This window comes from Atta colombica, unplaced genomic scaffold, assembly GCF_001594045.1.
Source record: "Atta colombica isolate Treedump-2 unplaced genomic scaffold, Acol1.0 scaffold45, whole genome shotgun sequence".
Taxonomy (NCBI): Eukaryota; Metazoa; Arthropoda; class Insecta; order Hymenoptera; family Formicidae; genus Atta; species Atta colombica.
Genome location: NW_017259534.1, coordinates 1,321,761 through 1,344,447, shown reverse-complemented (window position 1 = coordinate 1,344,447; position 22,687 = coordinate 1,321,761). Strand labels below are relative to the sequence as shown.

The 22,687-nt window shown below is 27.7% G+C and overlaps 1 protein-coding gene and 1 long non-coding RNA gene across 2 annotated transcripts in view; one reads left to right on the top strand and one right to left on the bottom strand.

Annotated features, from left to right (window-relative positions):
• LOC108691272 overlaps positions 1-22,687 on the bottom strand; it is a 93,555-nt gene that overhangs the window by 54,838 nt on the left and 16,030 nt on the right. Inside the window, exon 2 of the mRNA XM_018198943.1 lies at positions 14,155-14,338. Coding sequence (XP_018054432.1) covers positions 14,155-14,338 — 184 coding nt within the window. The remainder of the gene's footprint in view (positions 1-14,154; positions 14,339-22,687) is intronic.
• LOC108691333 lies at positions 18,685-19,152 on the top strand. The gene is made up of 2 exons (XR_001931926.1): positions 18,685-18,797; positions 18,953-19,152. It is a non-coding gene; the product is annotated as an uncharacterized LOC108691333 (long non-coding RNA).

Genomic DNA, 22,687 nt, shown 5'->3' with positions numbered 1-22,687 from the left:
CGATGATATTTTATAATTCAAAATTCGCTGAATAATCTCACATGTACGATACTAACATATGCCATAAACTAATTTATAAGAGTAATGTACAACTACACTAAATTATAAAATAATTTCAATTTTCGTACCGTAGATATTATATTATTTTGTAGAGTCTCTATATTATAATTAATAAATTAATTAAATCTAATTAATTTATTAAATCTAATTTTTTAAAAATTATTTTTGTTCTTTTGTTCAATTGAACGATCCGTTTATAACAAAAAATGTTAATAGATAAAAGAAAGCCTTTTAAATTCCTAGATACATTCAAGTCAATTTAATAATTACATATTTAAATTTATATCTTAGCAAGCGTACTTCTTATATAATAATAATAAAATTTGCGTAAATCGAAACACATGGATTATATATAATGAGTTGGATAGAGAATAGCAATGCAGTTCAATCTGTTGAATCGATCAGGCGTAGCGGCACGAATCGAATTTGCGGAAAACGGAAGAAGTGGTAAGATTATAAAAGACAAAGAAATTAGAATAAAAAGAAAAATGAGAGAAACAGAGAAAGAAAGAAAGAGAATAGACAAGAATGTTTTACTTTTTTCAAAAAACTTAAATAATCAAACGATAAAACTATTTATACAAAATTCTAAATATTATAAACTATATACTCGATAGAGCAATATTTATGAAATTATGCGATAAAATCTTATATAACATTTGTAATCTGCAATTATACAGATATATTTACAAAAATTGCAGAAATTTTGATTTTTTTTTTAAATATTAACTGTTTACTCAATTAATTTCAACATAATATTTCGGCAAAATAATAACAACATAAAGAATCATTTTATAAAGAAATTACCCAATTGAGAAAAATATTTTAACTTTATTTTAGAATTATAATTGTGTAATCGTAAAAAACGCACAATTATTTCTAAATTTCTAAATATAATATAGAATATTGCAACATGAAGTATTATACGTTTAATATAACTAAATTAAAAATTTTGGAGTCAATTTTTGGCATGCATATGATGTTTTGAAAGTGTTTGTCGAGCATTTGAAAATAATTGAACAAAATAAATATCCTGATTTGTTACTTTAATATACTGGCAGCATCTCATTAATTATATTCTTAAAAAAAAAAGTGAATAAAAAAATATTTACACCTCTGATGTAACTTATCTAATTTCTTACAAATGCTATGTAGAATTCTATTTATTTTTTGAACAAAATCGAAAATGAGTAAATCTAAGAAATTCAAAATAACAATAAAGTTACATATCAATTTTTGTATTAATGCCATGTTCTATCAATTTTCATATTTCATAATTTTCAGAATAAATAAATAAATAAATTAAATTTTATAACATTTATTTTTAAGAAATTATTTATTTTTAATTTTACACATATGCACACATAGTGATAAAATCGACTTTTATTGCTAATATTATTACTCATCAATTTAATTACATCTGATCATTTTTATATCAATAACGCAGTTTATGTCAGATGAAAGTATAAGACGGAAATTCTGTCCAACGCAACTTTTACAAAGCAGAAGTATATTTACATGTTTACTTTAATTTCAATAATTGTTTTACGAAGGCAAAATCTCGATGTTAACTACTCCAGTCACAAATATAATTCGGTTTCTGAAGTACTTTTATTGAACAATGCGCTTATCAAAAACTACACATTCTAGCTCGCAATAGATCTCTTCCAGAAATATGAAATATGTCTTCAATGTCTGCTTGCAAATATTTACAGAAACTCAGCTTTTCGGGTATGTCAGTTGAAAGCTATATGCGATGTGAAGTTCCAAAATATCATATGATAGCAGCAGCATATGTAGTAGTAAAATAGCACACAGAAATATTTCCACATATGAGTATTTTATCTACCAATAAAATATTGAGACTTATATACAAATTATATAAAATTATTATATAAAAATTATGTATACATTTATATACAATTATTATTTAAATTTGATTATCTCAACAACGTATATATGTATATGTATTTTTATTAATACACGGAAAAAAAATGTTGCTGGCTACAGCTAATTCTAATTAGCTAAAATTGCATTAGCTATTATAGCTATGAAATTTGCTACATACAAAGGATTTGCTGCTAATATAAGGACGTGATAACAAAGTATGCATGTCTGTTACAGATTAATTTATTTAGCAGCATGAAGTTAGTTGTCATAGTTATTGAATGTGTCAGTGTAAAAGAAAATTATCTCTATCACAGCTAAATATGATTTGCTGAAATTGTGCTGAATTTGCTACCAAATTGTCTGCTACATAGAAATTTGCTGCAATGATCAACATAGATATGACATGATCATCATAGATCGACATAATAGCAAAATGTTTGTCTGTTACAATAATAATATTTAGGTCTCACAGCTAATGGAAATTAGACCTCGCAAATACGATGTTAGATATCCATATGTTACGATTGAAATTTACCACACGCAAATTTTTGCTGTTGCAACTAATCTTTTTTTTCTGTGTATCACTGAGCTCGCAAACTTGTGTTTAAAAAATATGCTAATTTATAATTAATTTTTTCCATTATGGAATTCATGTAATCTAAAAAATATATATACAAATTATAGATAGTAGATATGCAGAAAGAAAGAATGTACGCACTTATTTTCCGAAAGTATAAAGTCTTCATCATTAAAAAATCTAGAAAATTTTTGTAAGTTTATATATAGTAACAATAAAATTGTAAAACAGAAATATTTTAAAGAAATAAAAAGAAAATTGTCATTTGAAAAATATTATCAGAAATTTTAAAATAAATTTTAAAAAAGAAAATATAATAGAAATGCGAAAAGAAATTGCAAGTTATTACAAAAAATGGTAATTAATATGAAAATATGAAAATACCACTACATATTTCCTATATAATTTTTATGTCTACGTACGTAAAGTCGCCTACCAATGAAAATGAAATAACTTTATCTAATGATAAATGTATAGGATTGATACAAGGTTATCGCATATTTATTTGCTTCATCCTCATAAGTATAATTTCGCGGAAATGAATATTTATTCACATGAATAGTTTTATCATAGCTGTTATCAATGCATAATTCATAATTTTTTTATTGTCATCAAATATATCAATATTGATAGTGTTTATATATATAGAAAAATATCTTTATATAATGATTACAGTTTCTAGTAAAAGCAATCATAAAATTTCGCATTTTCTAAGTATCGTTTGAAAATGAAATTACTCGTGAATATCCTCCTAATAATTACACTAGTAGCCATAGTGATTCTACCTGGAATTTGTCAGGAACACACAATTGGTACAACATTGCCTCGCATTTTTCAACACGATAATATTCGTGCCAGATAGAATTTTTCCTTCTTTTCGTTACCCGGTAGGCCAGAGGAAAGATAAGAGCGGAAATTGTCGCCGGATCATTTAATTCGTAAAGAAGGTATTTTGCGACATAATTGTAAACTATAAGAAATGAAAAGAAAAAAATTCAGAAAAATATTCTAAATGCACAGAGTCTTATATCTTTATCATATCTTTTTTATTTCCATCTTTATTATATTTTTCATTTAAATATGATGATTTCATGCAGCGTTTTTATTCGTTATCATTTATTTTATGATTTATATTACGAACTTTTATGGTAAGAACCATTCCATATTTTAAGTATTCTTGATTAAGTATTCTTGATTAAGTGTCAAGAAATACTTAATTGATATTTATATGTAGGTAAATCTTTGTAGCAAATAAAATTTCTTGATTATTAGAAGTTTATTATTAAGTATGGTTAATATTTAGTGGAAAGAAACATTTTCTATCTCCCTCCCTCCTTCTCCTTCTTCTCTCTCTCTCTCTCTCTCTCTCTCTCTCTCTCTCTCTCTCTCTGTCTCGCTACATTTTAAGATGTTATAACATCTCGTTTTAAATAGATATATGTATATAGCGATGCAACATAATTTCCCTCACGAGAAAGATATTATTGCATATCTTTCCCGGATCGACAGGCTTTTTAGAATATATTTGCTACATGTTACAGCTATGTCCCATTAATAATTCTATTTTTCAAACATTTTCTGACATATAAAGATTGATACATAACAGATGGATAACTAAATCTTTATACTGATTTATCGTTTACGCAGAAACGATCGTTTCCCTTAAGTTTCTTTTTGACAACAAAATTTGTATAATTAAAGGAATATAAATATTATAAATATTTAGAATGTGGGGGGAGAAAGATATAATTCTATATATTTTTACTTGCATTTTTTTCTAATTTGTAATTAATTAAATTTAATGATTTCTTGCAAAATCTTTATTCATAATATCTTATATCTTATATAGTTACAAGTATCTTTCAGAATACAATCATACTTATTCTTTTTTCAACTATCTTTTAGCTCTTACATTAATACTGTATATGCACATATAAATCTTTATAACTGTTGTAATTAATAATTGTTAATATAACTTCTTAATTTTCGGAAATAATTATTCGCAAATGTCATTAATAACCAGTTTTGTTCATAACAAAAAAATTTGATCAAAAAATATAAATAAATATATCAAGTATGCAACAGGCAGTAAAATTAATTTATATGGGAATCTAGAAGATAAAGTTATAAGTTAAAAGATAAGTTATAATGCTAAAAATTAATGAAATCTAAAAAAAAATTTGATAAATAATTCAAAAAGGTGAAATATAGTAAATAAAATAAAATTTAAACGTAAAAAAAAAATTGATAACATAATATATCTATTAAAAGAATTTTTCATGAATGTTAATTTGAATTATATTTATTGTTACGCATCACAAATTTTTTTCAAATACTGTTTCCTTCTTTTTCCAGTTATGTCTTTAAGTATATTAAAATTAATATTTTTTAATACATATGTAAATTTTCATAAATGTAATTAATAATCGCCAACATAACTTCTTATTTCTCAGAAATGATCGCTAAATTTCATTAATAACAACATCGGAAAAAATATATTAAATGTTAATAAGTTCTTGTTTGAATAGTGTCAACTTTATATATATATATATATATAGAATGTCGCGTAAGTTTTTGCCAATCGTTTTTGTATAGATAGAGAAGACTAAACTGAGTCAAAAAGTTCCCTACTATTTTCGCAATAGTTAACGAGATATTAATTACTAAAAATGGCTGAATATTGGTTTTCAATAATTTTTTACTCAAATACTACTCAAATAATACTCAACTTTATAGAAAAATAGCGAGAGACAAAAATTATTTTCTTCTCATAAAGTTCTGAGAATTTTTTCAAAATTTTTTAATACCGTATTTTCATGTTGATAAAAATAAGAAAATGCAGTACTAAAAAGTTGATAAAAAATTCTAAAATAGTAGAGGACTTTTCGATTCAATTTAATCCGCTCTTTCTATACAAAAGCGGTTGGCAAAAACTTACGGAAAACTCTGAATATTTATTCGATACAAGAATCATAAATTTGATTTAACTATCATTTTTTTATTGAGTAAATGTTTATTTACTATAAATAAATGTTTAATTGACATTGTTCAAGTAAATATTTATTAAAATTTAGAATATTTTTTCTCAGTTTTATTCATAAAAAGTCCGATTGAAGGAAAATAAATATTGGAAATGGTAGATAAATTATGAAGTTTATTTACTGGAAGCTGAGAAATAATTTTGTGTGAGTCAAGATAAAAGTTATAACAACTCGTAAATATTAATGCAAGATAAAAAAAAATAAGAAAAAAAATCTAACAAAAAGTTCGAAAAAGTGGAATATCGAAATATAAAAAGGATTTAATAACACTATATATCTATTGAAGGAAGAAAAAAGAATGAGGAAAATAAGATATTAGAAATAGGTATACGTAACGATATTGAGAAATTCAATTTCAACTTTTTATTATTTCTCGAACCATGTAATATTGCAGAAAAATGAAATTTCTTGTAAAGATATTGCTGTAATTGTAATATTGGCGGCTTGTAATCCTGAAACTTGTCAAAGTATACAAAGAAAAGCTATCGCAATTGGAATCATAACTGTTCCGAATCGAAGATCTTTCAAACTCTTTCTATGTTTAAAAAGTCAACAAAGAAATAGATACATAATTATCGCTAAATCGCTAATATAATGTAACTCTATATTTTATTAATATGTACAATCTTTTCCTCAGTTTACTAAAAATATAAAAACATAAATAAATTTATCTAAAAACATCGAATATTTTTTTCAATACAACAAACATATTTTTTAATAATATTTCATAAAATTTATGAATGTAATTTTTTTAAAGGTAATTAAAAATTAACAATTAACTATTGATTATTATTTTTTAAATTAAGGTGATGTTTAATTGATTTCAATAATTAATTAAATTAGTCGTATACCTATCATGTTAATTTTTAATTGATTACTTTAATTAAGTAAAAATTTAACCGATTAATTATATCAAATTGTTTGACAATTAATTTTATTAATTAATTACATTAATCATGATTACATGTATTTTAAATTTTTAGTCAATTATTTTAGTTAACAAATAAATTAATCAATTAATACGCTACAGAGATATAAGATAATTGTAAAAAAAAATAATAAGATATCTAAATATACTGAGCTAATAAAATTTACTTAATGGTAGTATTGCTACCATTATTTTATATACTTTTCCTCTGTCTTCATATTCAAATATAATTATTTCGCAAATCAACACATAAATATTTATTTATTATTTTATTTAATATTCTTTCGTGTATGTAAAATTTTTTTTCTACTTTATCAAATATTTTATAGCACATCAAGATTAGTTTATTAGCTCAGTATATTTAGATATCTTATTATTTTTTCTTACAATTATCTTATATCTCTGTAGCATTGGATATTAATTGAATATTAATTATTTGTTAACTAAAATAATTGACTAAAAATTTAAAATATATGTAATCATGATTAATGTAATTAATTAACAAAATTAATTGTCAAACAATTTGATATAATTAATCAGTTAAGTTTTTACTTAATTAAAGTCATCAATTATGTAAATAATTAAATTTTTTTAAACAGTTGTAATTTTTCCGAATGTAGTCGTGACTGCCGTGAGATTCCGTTAATAACCAGTTTTTCTCGCTTACTAATTGGAGAGACAAATAGGAGATTCGCAACAAGCAGACTGCAAATTTATTTACTTACTGGAATTAAACAGATAAAATAGTGTGATAAAGGAAATTAATAAAAATTTAATAAACGTAGCAATATATAAATAAGAAGGTAATAGACAAGAATTTCAAGCAAGTAATATTTATAAGAAAAATTAAAATAATTATTAGAAAATGTAATTTAAAAGAAAAATAATAAACAATATTTGAATTTTGACATATTTTCTCTATTTTTTATTATTTAAAAACTTGGATTTTGCAAAACCTATCATTTGAAAATGAAATTGTCCATGAATGTTATCTTACTGATAATCGTGATACTGACAGCTATTGTAATTCTCTCCAATCTTGTAAAGAGGAAATCGATAGATGAGGCATTGATAGATGAAACATTGACGACTGACATCAACGAACAAAATATTGACAGATTATTTTGTATCAATGATGCTAATTATAGTTTTATAACTATTTCAAATAGAAATGCTTGCCCTGAGAGTCAAAGGAAAGATAAACACGGAAGAGATGTCATCATATCATTTAACATAGTATTAAATAATTGCTAATCGCTAATTTAAGATTTATTTCTGTTTCGCATATGGTGTTTGGTAAGACAATATGCTTTATTAAAAAAATTGTATTAATTAAAATTGTATTAATTCTTTTATTAATATTTGATTGCGTGTCATATTTTTTTATAGCTCTTTTTAATAACAATATATCTTATAGTTGAAATAAAAATTTTGTTAAAGTATAATTAAATATTTTTCAAAATCATTGAAATTAAAAACTATTTATGTTCCATAATAGAGAATTTTTTTTTTTCCATTAATAGAGAATATCATTTCAATTTTTTTACAAGGAATTACTTTGCATGTGCCAAATGGATATTACTTTAAACGCTCGTGTAGAATAAAATTTCAAGTTTATCTAACAACGTCAAGATATTTTATAACACAAGTTTAATCTAAATAACAAAAAGAGGAAAAACGAAGTTTCTTCTTTTGAGTCTGATATAAATTCTTTTTCTTGTTTTCTTTCTTCTTGCAAACTGTTTCCAACATCTCTTCAAAGATAGTGAACTCAGAAAATGCGTAGTTTACTGATATATTATCTTTGTTTATTTGAATTTAACTCACAGGAAAAGCGACTAAAAGTTGCTCAAAGACTATATTTCCATATTCTCGTGATAAATCAAACATCATAACATAGCCATTCCGGAATCTCGTGCGCATTTATCTTTCTCGTTACGAATTAAGGAGAACAGTTGTTAGAGAGGAAAAACATAATAACATTTTTACTAAATTGTGTTTTTCCTCTCTAACAACTGTTCAACAAATCTATACAATAATTTCTTCGCACCGAAAACACTTAGTTATTGAAGAACTCCCAAGAAAGTATGAAACTGTTCGGGATTTTTTATTTATTTATTTTTTTTCTATACAAATATTTCAACTATTTTCGTATTCACGTACAAGAAGTTCCTTATAGTTTGACGAAGTTTAACGATTTCGAATAAACGCAGGAATGAAGGAATGAGAACGATTCTATGCTGTGGGGTTGGCTGGACGGTAGATCTTTGGAAAACTCTCGCTAGTTACGACAGTTTGTTGGCGAGTAACTTCGCCACTAATATCGACAAGGTTGCGTCCGAGCGAGTTGGTAACTTCAGTGTAACTTTTCACCGTCCGTTCCACCCACTCACTTGTTGCCCCCCTTGTATACACGCGGGGGCAAGCAAGAGTGTGATGGGTGAACTATCATTAGCATGGCATAATGCGACTATGCAGTTGCCTTTTGTCCTCTCTCTACTCGTGCCGCGTACAGTTTCGCTGATTCTCTCAAAAGGAAACAAGATCATGAACTCCCCTCTGTATATTTTGCTTGCTATATATCTCAAAATGACATAACTCTTCTTGCAGGCCAATGAATATCTACACGCTAGTCAACAGTTACGATCTCTAAATATTCTGTTTCTGTGCTCATATTAACTTTAAAACTTACGCTTGTAGCCAATATATATCAATTCTTAAGAAGTTTGATTCTAATAATTTTTATAATCGTAGGATTTATTACATCAGTGGTCTAATTCTCTATATTTTGTATAATCTATTTTGTTAAAACGGAGTAAATGGAACTCTAAAGTTAGAGAATGATGAGAAAAAATCAATATCCTAGGGCTAACACAAATAGTATTACCGAAAGTATAATATTGATATTTGTCTCACTTTAACTTTGAAGTTCATTTATTTAATTTTTATGCGTAGGTTAGTTTATTGTTGCAGTAAATTTTTCAATTATTTATATACAATATTAAAAATTATATCATTTTAAATATTATTAGATACCAAGATCTATTTTGACCAAATAAGGCTTTCTTTACTTATTTGTGTTGTTCACATATCGGTTGATTCTTTTATTATTATATTATTTATACATATATTATTATTCTAACTACATTATATTGCAGCTATCTTTTTTTTTTTATAAAATTTAATATCAACGCACAATTATTTTGTTAATTTTAATTTCCTTCTTTTATTGATTTTACACAACGTGTAAACGTACACAGTTAATTTTTCAAAGAATTTAATTTACTTGACTACAAATTTAATTGACGACAAATTTAATAATGTTATCATAATTTTGTTTGATATTAGAGAATAAAGAATTTTGTGATATTAGGCAAGGAGAAAAAAAGAGATAAAAATAGAAAATCCATAAGGCGCTTTTCCTTAGAAAGTGCACTTTCATAGGAGAAAAGACGTAAGCTTCTCTACTTCTTTATCAGCTATAAGTACAATGCGACGCGATACAGCGGAATAATAAATATAACGTACAATAAACTGGTTTGATGGCACTCTGGTCATTTCATTCCACAAGCTCTACATTGATAAACAAATAAAATAGAAATAGTATATAAACAGTTTATAACAAATCTCGATAAAACTCTATTTCTGTTTTCTGCTTATAACAGTTTTCATATATTATGAAAAACTCTTTTTCCTTGTCTTTTCTTCGATAAATATAATATGTAATTCTTTCTCATGGGAAATACATTACGCTTATTTATTTATTCCTGTACATCTAAACTTCGTGTTACTATTCATACATTGGCTAAAAATTAGTTAGTCACCAGTGGTTGTGAAATAGACAACATACATAGAATTTACATTAAAAAAATATAAAGATAATTAAATTAATTTGCATTGTTTATTCGCAATAAACTCTATCTTAAAATTGACTAAAAAAGAACGTTTTCAATCAAGACATTAAATTTTTATTATTTTTATAAATAACTTAAATACGGAATAATTGCCTTTTCGAGAAAACTGACTTGACTTTAAGTTTGCTTAAGAAAATCATAATCGGAATTGTCAAGTTACTCAATATCTAGGTAGTTAGTTTGAAGAACATATATCGTACATATATCGTGCAATCCCCCTCGAGAACTTATTATGTTTAAAATATCGGGTATCGCTAGATTTTCTTCATTTATCCTATTTTTCTTTTCTTTATTCTTTTCAGATTCATTAACGAAAAAGACATTGCTATTATGAAGCGCGCTCAGGAAATGATATCTTTATATAATTTTTGCGGAAAGTGGAACATCGAGGAATGTAACTGAATATTATCCGATCCTTAAATTGAAAACATCATTAAAAAAATTCAACGTGATTATTATACGATCCTTCACATTATTTTTTATATTGTCGACAGTTTTATTACGCAAATGGTACCAATCTACTGATCAAATTTACGTTGTAATTACGATCAAATTGACACATTGGATATATAAAAGCGGTTTTCAGATGAAAAGCGATAGAAAGAATTGTGATACTACAACTTGAAACGAATATCGCTATAAGAGAAAAGAAATTTTTATGAAAATTGAATTTTTACATAACCAAATTGATAAAGGAAAATGTTAATTACTGTTGTTACAGTTAATTACTTCTTTCTATGTAATATAATTCCAGTGCTCTGAGGGAAAAGTATTTTATTATTAAATAAATCCAAAGGCCAATCCTTTATATCAGCATAAATTTGCTGTTGAAAGAGTTCGGCGCTACATTTTCAGACAATGTTACGATTTATATATATTGTTACGAATAAAAATATTGTACGATATCGCATTCTAAAATCCTTTAATTCTACACTTTGACACTTGAATTTTTGAAATTCTTCCAAGTTCCCAGAAGTTTCTAGAATCCTTGTACATTCCAAGGTTTTTCAATTCAAAAACTTAGATTCAAATATGCTCACGGAAAATGACAAGTTCTCGAATGACACAGGCTGTCCTTAATCTGTGAATAGTAATGTGTGTACGTTCATAATGTAAGTGGCACTTACATTACGCAGCGTTCTCTTAAATTTTCATCTATTCATATTTTTCGACGTAGTTAAAAATTGATGAGTTGCCGTATTTCGATAATAGAATCGACCGTATTCTGCCATATTCCAATAATGAAGATTTGAAATTATTCATTTCATTCAATCTGATTACATTATATAAATTCCCATCTATATTTATATTTCGAGTATTTTGCACGATAGATTAAGCATGGAAATTTTTCATTATGTTCGGTAAACAGATTCGATTTCAACGTTATGTGTAATTAAAATTTGAAATCGTTGAAAGTGATAGTCCAGTAAACAAAATGTAAATGATAGGCGAAACTATTCGTTGGTACAGTTTTCACAATTTCGGCATTCAACTTTTTAAACAACTAATTATTATAATTAAACTGTTATTATAATTATTATGATAGAGAGACTCTTTTTCTACATTTTCATTTTTTTTTTTGCTAAAAATAATTCTATCTAACGTATAGTATATAATTTCTTTGAAGAAGGACTAAATAAAATAACCGAAACTGATATATATCCTATCTAAACTTTGAAATTTTTTCTGGATTTAAAATTGAAAACTGATGGTAAATTTCAAACAAAATTTTTCTGAACATTAAAAAATATAAGATATGTTTAAATATTTACGTAAGTACAATTTTAAAAAGTAGCATTGAGTCATTGGATATATTGGGTTGTCCGGAAAGTTCGTGCCGATGTTGAAGGAAAATTGAAACGAAAATTTAAATTTTACTATACATTTATTAAATTATATAGGTTAGTCGGCACGAACTTTCCGGACAATCCTATAATAAACGCTATATTTTCTGAAAATCTTCACTGCAATGCATCCATGTAAATATTTGAAAATGTCTGTAATTTTTAAATATAAGACATAAGAAAAGAAAGAAGTATAGAAATATGAAAAAGAAACAGAATATAAGAAAAGAAATGTAAAACATAAAAAAATAATAATAATATTTAGGTCATGTGCATGAATTTAATATGACCTAAGTATATATGTCTCTTTTTTTCATGATAAGTATTAAAAAATAAAAAATAAAATATCCACAAACTGTTACTTTTATAAAATTATGAATTTATTGATATATTAACATGTTTATTAAATTATAGGAATTATTAACTTGTAGAAATACACAAAGATCTATTTTTCAAATTGACTTACTTCTATTTATCTACTTATTTATTGATTTTTACAATTGAATTTAACAAATAAATTAAAAACTATAATCTACACAAAAGTACAAAAAAAAATTACAATTGACGTATTTATATTCATTATATACTTGTATTCAATATATACCTGTTTAGTCATTTTGATTCTACTTTCACAAAGAATTTTTTTCTAATGGAATATATTAAATAAATCGTTATGACAAAAATATAAACTAAATACAGTGTTGTAAAGTAGTAAATACAAAGAAGTAAAATAACAGAAATTAATAATCATCTTTAATAAAAAGTAGTAGTTATAAAAAGTAATTACTTATCTAAAAAACGTTACATCATGACTACGACGTTTTGCATTTTGTTTTACTGACAGTAACAGGATAAACAAATTAAATAATAAACTAATGCAATCGAGTCAGACGAACAATCTGCACGACTTAAGCCCAGTTCCACCGATGTAAGATTAATCTCGATTTAACTTACTGTTTAATTTTTAGAATTAAAAAAAAATAAAGAGTAAATCGAATCAAGATTAAAATTCATTTTATATTAGTAGAACCAGATTTGTTGAATTTACTGTTTTTAATTATCCACAATTACCAAATAGATAGGGTCCAATTACCTTAAATGAAATACGAACATACTGCACTGTAACCAGCTTACCTCGAAAATATAGTGGAAAAGCATATTACAATGTAAATTCCCTCTATATTAAATTAATGAAAAACGTAATAGAAATAAAAACAAATCGAAGATATGTTTGATAAAAATTATATTTTTAAAAATTATTTTAATTGAATAGCAAAATGCTGTTGGAAAAAAATAAATATAAGCTATAGATATAACTTGCTTCATATGGAAAGATGTAAATAACACGCATTTTATTAGGCTTAAATTGAATGTTTTACACATTCACACAAGTCAAGCTAAACTTGTCTCAAATATAATATAGGTCAACATACTTCAGTTCTACATATATTTAAATTCAATTATTCTATTATAAGAAGTGACTGTCATTACAATATATAATATATCATATAGTAAGAAACTTTCCTTTTAATTAATAATACGTCCCTTTTGGATTTCTTTCTCAAGCAGAAAAATATATATAAAATTTTGAAACAATCGAAAATTTATTTACCTCCTCTTGAATCAAATTTTTTTCTTTTATTAAATATAACATTTGTTTGATTTAAATGATATAAAAAAATTTATAAAAGAATATTTTGCGATAAATTTTTCCATTATTCCATCCATTATTCCATTATTCTATCCTATAAATATATAAACGGAATTCAATATCAATCGGCCCAGGTATTTCCTATTAATGTAAGAGAGTTACGAAAGATCATCACGTATACATTTTCAATTTATCAATGAGGAAAGTAAGATAATCATACGCTTAATGACAAAAAGAATGTGTACTCACTTGAAGAAGTAAGTATCGTTGATGTATCCGAAGAAGGGTACGGTGTAGGTCAGCATCCAGATATTGCCACCCCCACAGTCGTAATACGGTTTCGACCATCTGCCATCCTCGTATTTCACTGTCAAGATTTCGTCCTCCTCCCTTTCCGTGTGCGCGCTTTCGTTCAGCGTATAAGTGTGGAATCCTGGAATAGAGCGACAGAGAGAAATCATTAAATAGGTCGAGTCTATTCTTTCTCCTGAAATTTAATTAAAGGATTTCCATTCTCTAATAACGACTTAATTAGTATATGTATACAATTGATTAATTTATAGTATAATATAAAGCAATTATAATGTTTTTTATATGTTAATATTAATTAACATACAAATTAATCAATATTACATCAACATTAAAAATTTAATTATAAATTTAATTAAAAATTAACTGCATTGTTTGAATTGAAATTGTATTTCAATCGGATACTCTCTCTTCTAATTATATCAATTATTATTTATCTTCATAGCTATTTGATAGTAATTATGTATATTATTTATCATTTATTTGAGAGATTCAAAAATCTCTTAAAGCTAGAAAATATAAATGTGTGTATTTTATTTTCACGTTATATTATTTATTAGTATTTTCATGCAATATATGTAATTTTTCACTTAATCTTTTATTTCATGTAAAAAATCTTGAAATAAAATTTTGAACTAAACTCGCGTTACTTTTTCTACGGTCTTTCATCAGAATTAATTTTCTCAAAACTATTTTTTCTTTATCTTTAATCTTACAACCATTCACTTTTGACAACATTTCCTGAAGTTAATCTTCAGAAATTCAGTGATCCCCAGACGCTCAGCTCTTTGGAAATCCACTGTATAAGGTTCCGAGTAAGGTTCCGGTAATTCAAGGATCTAACAATAAGAACCTTGCACGTGTATCTCAGTATGTGCAGCGTACTGACTGCAGAGAGAGTATTAAGGATTTGTATAAATATACGAGGTACAGCGGAAGGAGGTGCCGCGAGAAATTGTCCCGAGTTCTCTGGGTAGATAAAGGAAACGAACTTCGTCGTATCTGTCGGCTTGCTACTCTCTTTTCCTGCTTTACCTCTCGCCACCAGCGTTGGTCATGATGCTGCCGTTTTCTTCTTACATAAAGAAATTGCTGAGCTTTATCGGTCATGATCCGTCTGAAAAATGTTATTCGCCCAATTTTCCTCGTGTCATGCTGCGGGATAATCGATACCATTTCAAGCATTGTCGTTTATGTTGCACGGGCCACCGTATCTGTAATTTTTCAGTTAGTTCCATGCCGTTCATAAATGTAACTTCCCTTTCCAACGCAGTAAGTAACATTTCAGGTTCACAAACTCTCAAGTATGCTAGGCATCTCAGATTATATTAAGAGCAACTAAACTTGCTATCGTGGCGAACGGTAATAAAATTATGCAGTCTCGTAAATATTTATCAGGGCTCGCATATAGTTAAACTAGAATGAATTAGAACTGCCACTTAAGATAATTATGATATGGATATTTTTACGTTTTTAAGTTATAATTATCTATAAATTTTAAATGAATCCTATCACTTGTAATTGATAATGATAAATACAACTGCTTACCTATATTTGTTACATTTATTGGTCAGATAAAGAATCTTTACGATCTAGTATACTAGTATTTAATATTTTAGTACTTGTGTGTTTCAGTTGATAATAACAAGAATTTATTTTATTTACGTATAACATAAATTTAAAAAATATATTGACAAAAATAACTGTAAATGTTACATGTTGATTAAAAACTTTTAGCAGTCGCTGTACATTGTATGTTTGAGAAAATTACCGCTGTAAGAATTGTCGCGTTTTATTACAGACATAACAATGTAATATAAACATAAAAAGAAATAAAGGAAAAAAAAAAGAAAAGTTAATATTACTACCTACACATATGTGTGAAACGAGAATATGTGTTCCGCACAGGTTCTCTCGTATATTTATATATTTTAACGCAACTTGTTCAGAGTTTATCTAACTCGACTGTTCATATTTAGAAAAAGGATACACATTTTATGACCAGCGTATGCTACACTTGTAGCAAGCTAAAGATATACAATCGACGCAACAGTAACTGTGTCAACAGTTAAAATATTATAAAATTATGACAGACGATATACTGCTTTAAATATAAAATAAAAATGATACACCGCATATATATTTGCTTGAATAAGCTCATAATAAACTAATGAATAGTGAATATTACTGAATAAAATAGCCGCGTGTGAAGATAACCAAGCGGAGAAATGCCCTTAATTAAGACGGTCTTAATCAAGACGCGTTTTTATTCTCGAGACTGGTAAAAAAATCGAGAAAACGTCCTGATTCGACGCCAAGTTGTAACGCGTGTTCTCTCTTTTTTTGTTCTACTATTTCCCTTACTTCTCATTTCTTTTCCTCGTTCCCATTCTACCTACGAGAACAAAACCCCAGCTTGATTTATTCCATGGTATTTCCTCCTTTAATACAAATCCTGTTGAAACTTATTTAGGAAATGCATATCTATTAATCGCCGCAACATGACGATCATTCAGATTCTTAAATACTTTTGAATTTTTAACTATTAAGTTATCTAATGACAATTAAAAATATTTGTCTTCAAGCCGTTAAACAAAATTTATTTTGTTAGCTCGTTAAAAAGTTCTATTGATAAAGTGCTTTTTGACAATAATAAGATATCTTTTAGATTCTCTTTCATTTAATTTCAACAAATTGAAAACACAACAATAAATGAATTTGGATGATTAAATTTTATTTTGCTTTTATTTCTGTACATTTTGTTACAAAACTCGAAAAATTAATAGAATTTAATCAATATATTTCTGTGGATACACACTCGCTTTATTGGAGACTTGAACTCTTACTCTCTGATCACTGAAAGGATTCAAAGAAGATTGAACGTAGTCGCAAAGGGCGGACAGCAAAAACACCAAAAGATTTACTGACGTAGAAAAATATTCAATTTGATTTCAGGTCAGCTCCAGTGCCATTAAAGTCGGGCAGAGACGAGCAAAGATGGAAAAAGCAGAAGAGAAGCATTTTAAAGGAAAGCATCCAGAAAATAGTGGAATTAAATAAATAAAATTCTTTTACAGTGTATGTTACTTTAGATCGAATCATTTACTTTATTTCCTTTCTGTCTCTTTATCATCAATACTTTTTACCACATATTTCTTGAGTGTTTTATAAAATGCGTAGTATGCGAGAAACATCCGTTATATTAAGTAATATTTCTCTTCAATATCCCGTTGGCAAAAAATAGCTGATTGATGATGAAGTACATTATTGGTTTCTCGGTAGCATTACCATTCGTTTAGTTTTTTTTTTTTTAATTCCAGATCTTTGACTACATCTGCATCTGAGAATTCTGAATTTGTTACATGCCAAGATATTCGATTCTTAACATATTTACGAACTCGAAGCTTTTGAATTTGACATTCTTGAAACATTCCTCGCAAGCTTGAGTCCCGGGAATCTTGAATTCCTGATTTATGCTTTTACTATAATTTATACTTTTATTTAAAACTTTTAAACTTTTAGATATTCAACGCTTTATAAATTTTGAAATCAGTAAAACTTATATAAAATAAATACAATATATAAAATAAGTAATTAAATGTTACAACAGATATAAGATATAAAGTAATAGAGATTCGTTTACATTAAGGGAATAATTTTTAAATTGCTTAAACAGATCAAATAGAGTGTAAAGTATCTTATTATTACAATCTTTTAGATTATGACCCTAATGTTTCAATCTATTCGTCTTACATTAAGCTAACTTTAAATATAGCAATAATATTTCGCTCGTTATTGGTGTGGAGATTAAAGCCAATATTTCGTGAACTGAAACTTGCGAAATATCTTAGTCGAGTACATTCGATTCGCATTAAAAATTTTTTTTCCTAAAAAAGCTCGTTTTATCATAACTTTTATTTTATATCATAGGTAATAATATATCGTATATTTCCACATTTTAATAATAACATATGTGATATACATATTACTATTATCATATTAAAATTCAATAGCTGCTTTTTATTTTAACGTAGATAACGCCGCTATATGGATTATTACATATTTATTGCAATTGGTTCAGAATTGCTTATTTATATTTCATATATTCGCGTAATATTTGCATATAAAACATTGCGCTCGGAAAATTAAAAGAACATCCATCGTAATATCCATCGAATATTAGCAACGGCATATTGCATTGAGTATTGAATATAGATAAAATATACAGGGTGTTCCGAATTTAAATGGCCTTTCGGGAATCGATAAACTAAAAAAAAAGGCCTTTAGAGATACGCTCGTTTTTGCTTCGTTTTAAAATATTGCAAAAAAGACAAAAAAACGTAATTTTCGTCTTATATTATTATTTTTAAAATAGAATATTATTGTTTTCGTATACGATTTCAGTATAATGCTTCAGAAACAATACGAGAGTATATACTCGCCAATTTCCAAACACAAGAGTGTTCGAATCGACGAGTTATTGGGCGCATTCAAGTTGACAAAGCGGTTGTGACCTGCATGCCAAGCAAATAAGCATAATTGATTGTTACTTATAGATCCAACCAATCATATTCAATCGCTCGGTAAGCATACCACTGTATCGTCTTGAATTCGCCCATTGTTGTGTACATTGACTAGATCAGTGTTTAACTATAACACAATTAAATTGTTCGTATACAAGATGCAATGCATGCATTGTTGCAAGAAACGAATTTTTTGAACAATATCTGTTACATAGTTGCCAGGAGACTCCAGTTTTCGGTATCAATCTCCAGTTCTCCAGCAGGCGGGAAAAATCTTCAGTTTTTCGCTCGCGGGATATTTATTAATTGGATATTTAAATTATGTGGAAAATAATAAGAAAGTCTGTGATTATATTCGCACTGTATGTAATCTTGTAATAATAATAAAAAGGTCTCTACGATTGTGTTAACACTTCATGTTGATTAAATATTAATAACAAAAAGAAAGTCTGTAACCTTTTTCTCTTTCTTTTTTTTTTTGATGCTTAAATAACAGCCGGCCTCCAGTAAAAATATAAAAGCGCACAAACCTTCGAGCCTCAGCCGTACAGTGCTCGGGATCTGGTAACCGTTTAATTATATGACAACCGTTTAATTATGTGATTACAGAATAAATAAATGTGAATGAATAAATAATAAATAACTACAAAAATAAAAACTACGTTTTGTCTTTTTGAAATTTTCTTCAAAACGAAGCAAAAACAAAGATATCTTTAAAGGACTTTTTTTCTTAATTTATCGATCCCCTACACTCTCTCAAAATTTGACCATTTAAATACGGTACATTAAAAGGTGACATCCTATATATCAATATAGGATATAATAATAGTAATTACAGAGTAGTTTATAAATCTTTTCATCTCTTATTGCTGATAACAACAGTTTTGTTAAAGATATTTAGTGGCAATAACGTTTAAACGCAGTTCCATGAATCGGTCGTAATCTGTGGCGATTAAACAGGGATTCTTTTCCGCATTCCCCTTAGTTTATAAAAAGGCCATGGAAAGAGTCTCTTTAAGAATCCCCAAAGTCCTCGTTTCTCATCGTTGAACGCTCCAAGTATCGTATATTGTTTGTTACGTTATCGAGCGTCTTTTGCAAGCTTTTATCCGCACCACGGAAACCTCAAAATACGATAAGAAACGGAGCCGTAGCTGTATGAAGTTCTCGCACGTATGCATGCAATGGATATGCGTTCTCAGAGATTGTCTGAGATCTGTTGAGAATTTTTCTGTGCGCCCACAGAGTTTTTTGCAAACAGCACAGAGAAGCCAGGGGAAGTAATATTTTTAACTCTAATATAATTTTTGAGGGCAATTCTTTGATATAAAGGTTTTAAAAAGTAGATGGGTAAAATGTTGGGAGATAAAATGCGTGTGAATTATTCGCTATGTTTTCACGCTTAAGTGTACCTGAATCCGCTCACCTAAATGTACCTTTTTAACGCATTTATCATAATTTAGCATGTTTCCTCTTTTCGTACCCGTTCATGAAAAATATGTAGAATAACTGACATAAATATATAGAAATTCCGATATTTAAAATAAATTTCCACGATAAATATTAGCGGGAATGTGAGTTGTAAAGCTATAATAGCTCATATTATCATGGCATGTTTAACGCTAAACATAGCACATAATTACGCTTTATTCGCTTTACATAAAAATGATAAACAGTATAAAGAAATTTAAACCATCTCATTTAATTATATAAGCTAGAGAGAGAATATGAGAGATTAAAAACTGACGCCGTCTTCTAATACAGAAGAGAATAAATGAGGTATATAAAAGGAAGATGAAGAAGCAAATAGGAAAGACGCACTTTGTTCACGAAATCACAAAAGGCTTATATTGCAAAGAGTTGTCTTTACCTTCGAGAGAAATATATACCGAATAAGTACAGCTACCTTCTAAGGAAATATTCTATAACAAAGGGAATTTAACACGAAACGTATAATTCCTCGCGTCAAGAAACAGAGGTCTTTTGTGAAAGATTTATAACAAGACGTATCGGGCCTCCTTCCGCGCAGCGAGTAGCGATATCATTACACTCTGCGCCACAATAGCGGTATCGTCACGGCATTGGCATGGCGATGGAAGAGATCACGTCGCCACAAGGCAACGCGTCTACACAGTTCACGACATATCGATCGAGTTTGCGACAGAACGCTGAGCTCAGCATTGTCTGTCGTCATGTTGAAGGAACGTGCGCATCACTGTGACATTTCTGTTCTTTTCAACACGATATCGATACCGAAGAATCTACGAGTCTTTAGTAGAACGGCAATCTTTCTAGAAAGTTTCCGGGATGGTTCCGCTATAGTGAGCCATATCTGGACGATCATTAATTCTGCGGAAAAATTTTTTATTACTTTTCGAGAGGCGTCGCTCGGTTACAGGCCGGGGGGCAACGAGATACAAAAGAATAAATCGAGTTTCCATCGTTTTCTGCTAAACTGAATACGTTTCGCGAGTATCAATTAAAAAGAACATGCTTTTCCAATTAATTCGAAAAAGGTTTTAATATCTGTACGATGCTAAATCTTTCATGAGGCTTTAAGTATCGCGATACAAACTGTCGATACATTTATTTTCCGTTATTAAAATCACAAATATTGCAGACATTACAAAAGAACGGTTACAGTTCAAATTCCCTCGATATGACAAATATTTTTCTTGTAAGGAAAAAGATAAAATAAAATATACTTTAACGATCTTGAAAAATGGATCACTTCTTAATTAAGAGTATAATCTTCTTTTTTTAATGCAATTATAATTGTAGTCATATTTAGATCTACTAACACTTAAAAGATTAAATTTATCAAACGTTCGCATTAATTTTTTAATTTTTATGAAAATAGAATATCTCGAGCAAAAGGAATGAAACACGCAAATAAAAATAATTAAATCCACGAATGGGAGTTCTCTCTCTCTCTCTCTCTCTCACACACACACACACACACACACACACACACACACACACACATTAAGCGTTTCTCTTTAGAAATCGATACATATAATGATCGATACCTTATATGGTTTTAAGCATTATGCAAATTTTTATCTGGTATATCAACAATAGTATTGGAAACCATATCTTTCAATTTTTAACAATATTGTGATTTCTTATTTTAAAATTGTTTTTTTTTCGCAATGCATACAGAAGAGTCTTCATCTTCCTTTTATATACTTCATTTATTCTCTTCTGTATGATAGTGACATTTAAACCATCTTCACTTCATCACTTATATAATAATTATTTTATAAAAGTATAGCTCATGAAATTTCTTAGCCTTCGGCTATTTCTTTTACTTAAACTTCTAGATATCGAAAAAACCAGTTTAATTATATTTTCTATTTTTAGTGTCGACTGGAGAAGGAGTACTTTACAAAGGGACAGTCCGTTTAATTTGTTCGAAATTACTTCCCCAAGTCTTTTATTCCTTCTTATGTGGTTACGTCGGTCGCACGGGACCGTGTAAATTGTATTGCAATGTACACACGCGGAGGGGCTGGATTTAATTTAAGTAGTTCTTCGTTTTCAAGTATTTTTATTACAGAACAACGCATGGACGATGGACAGAAGGGCGAAAAGCGTTGAACGATAAACGATGAAACACGTTTTTATGACGGACACTATTTGCTAGAACAGGAAATTGTCACGAAGCGACAAAAATTTATTTGTAATCTCGACAACTGTTCGTGCGAGAAAGTTTCCTTTTCAGCGTGTTGAAATTTTATTGAAAAACACGCTAGAAATCTATAGAATAATTACTTCTCGTGAAAATGACGAAATAATGCAGTAGCTCAGAAACTCGGTTAACGGAATACTGACTATGTTTAAGAACTTTTGAAACAGTTATCCGATCTTACTGCGACTTAATAATGTATGCACGATGTGTCCTAATGTTACTGCACCAAGTTTTAATGGAATATTGTGATTTGATAGAT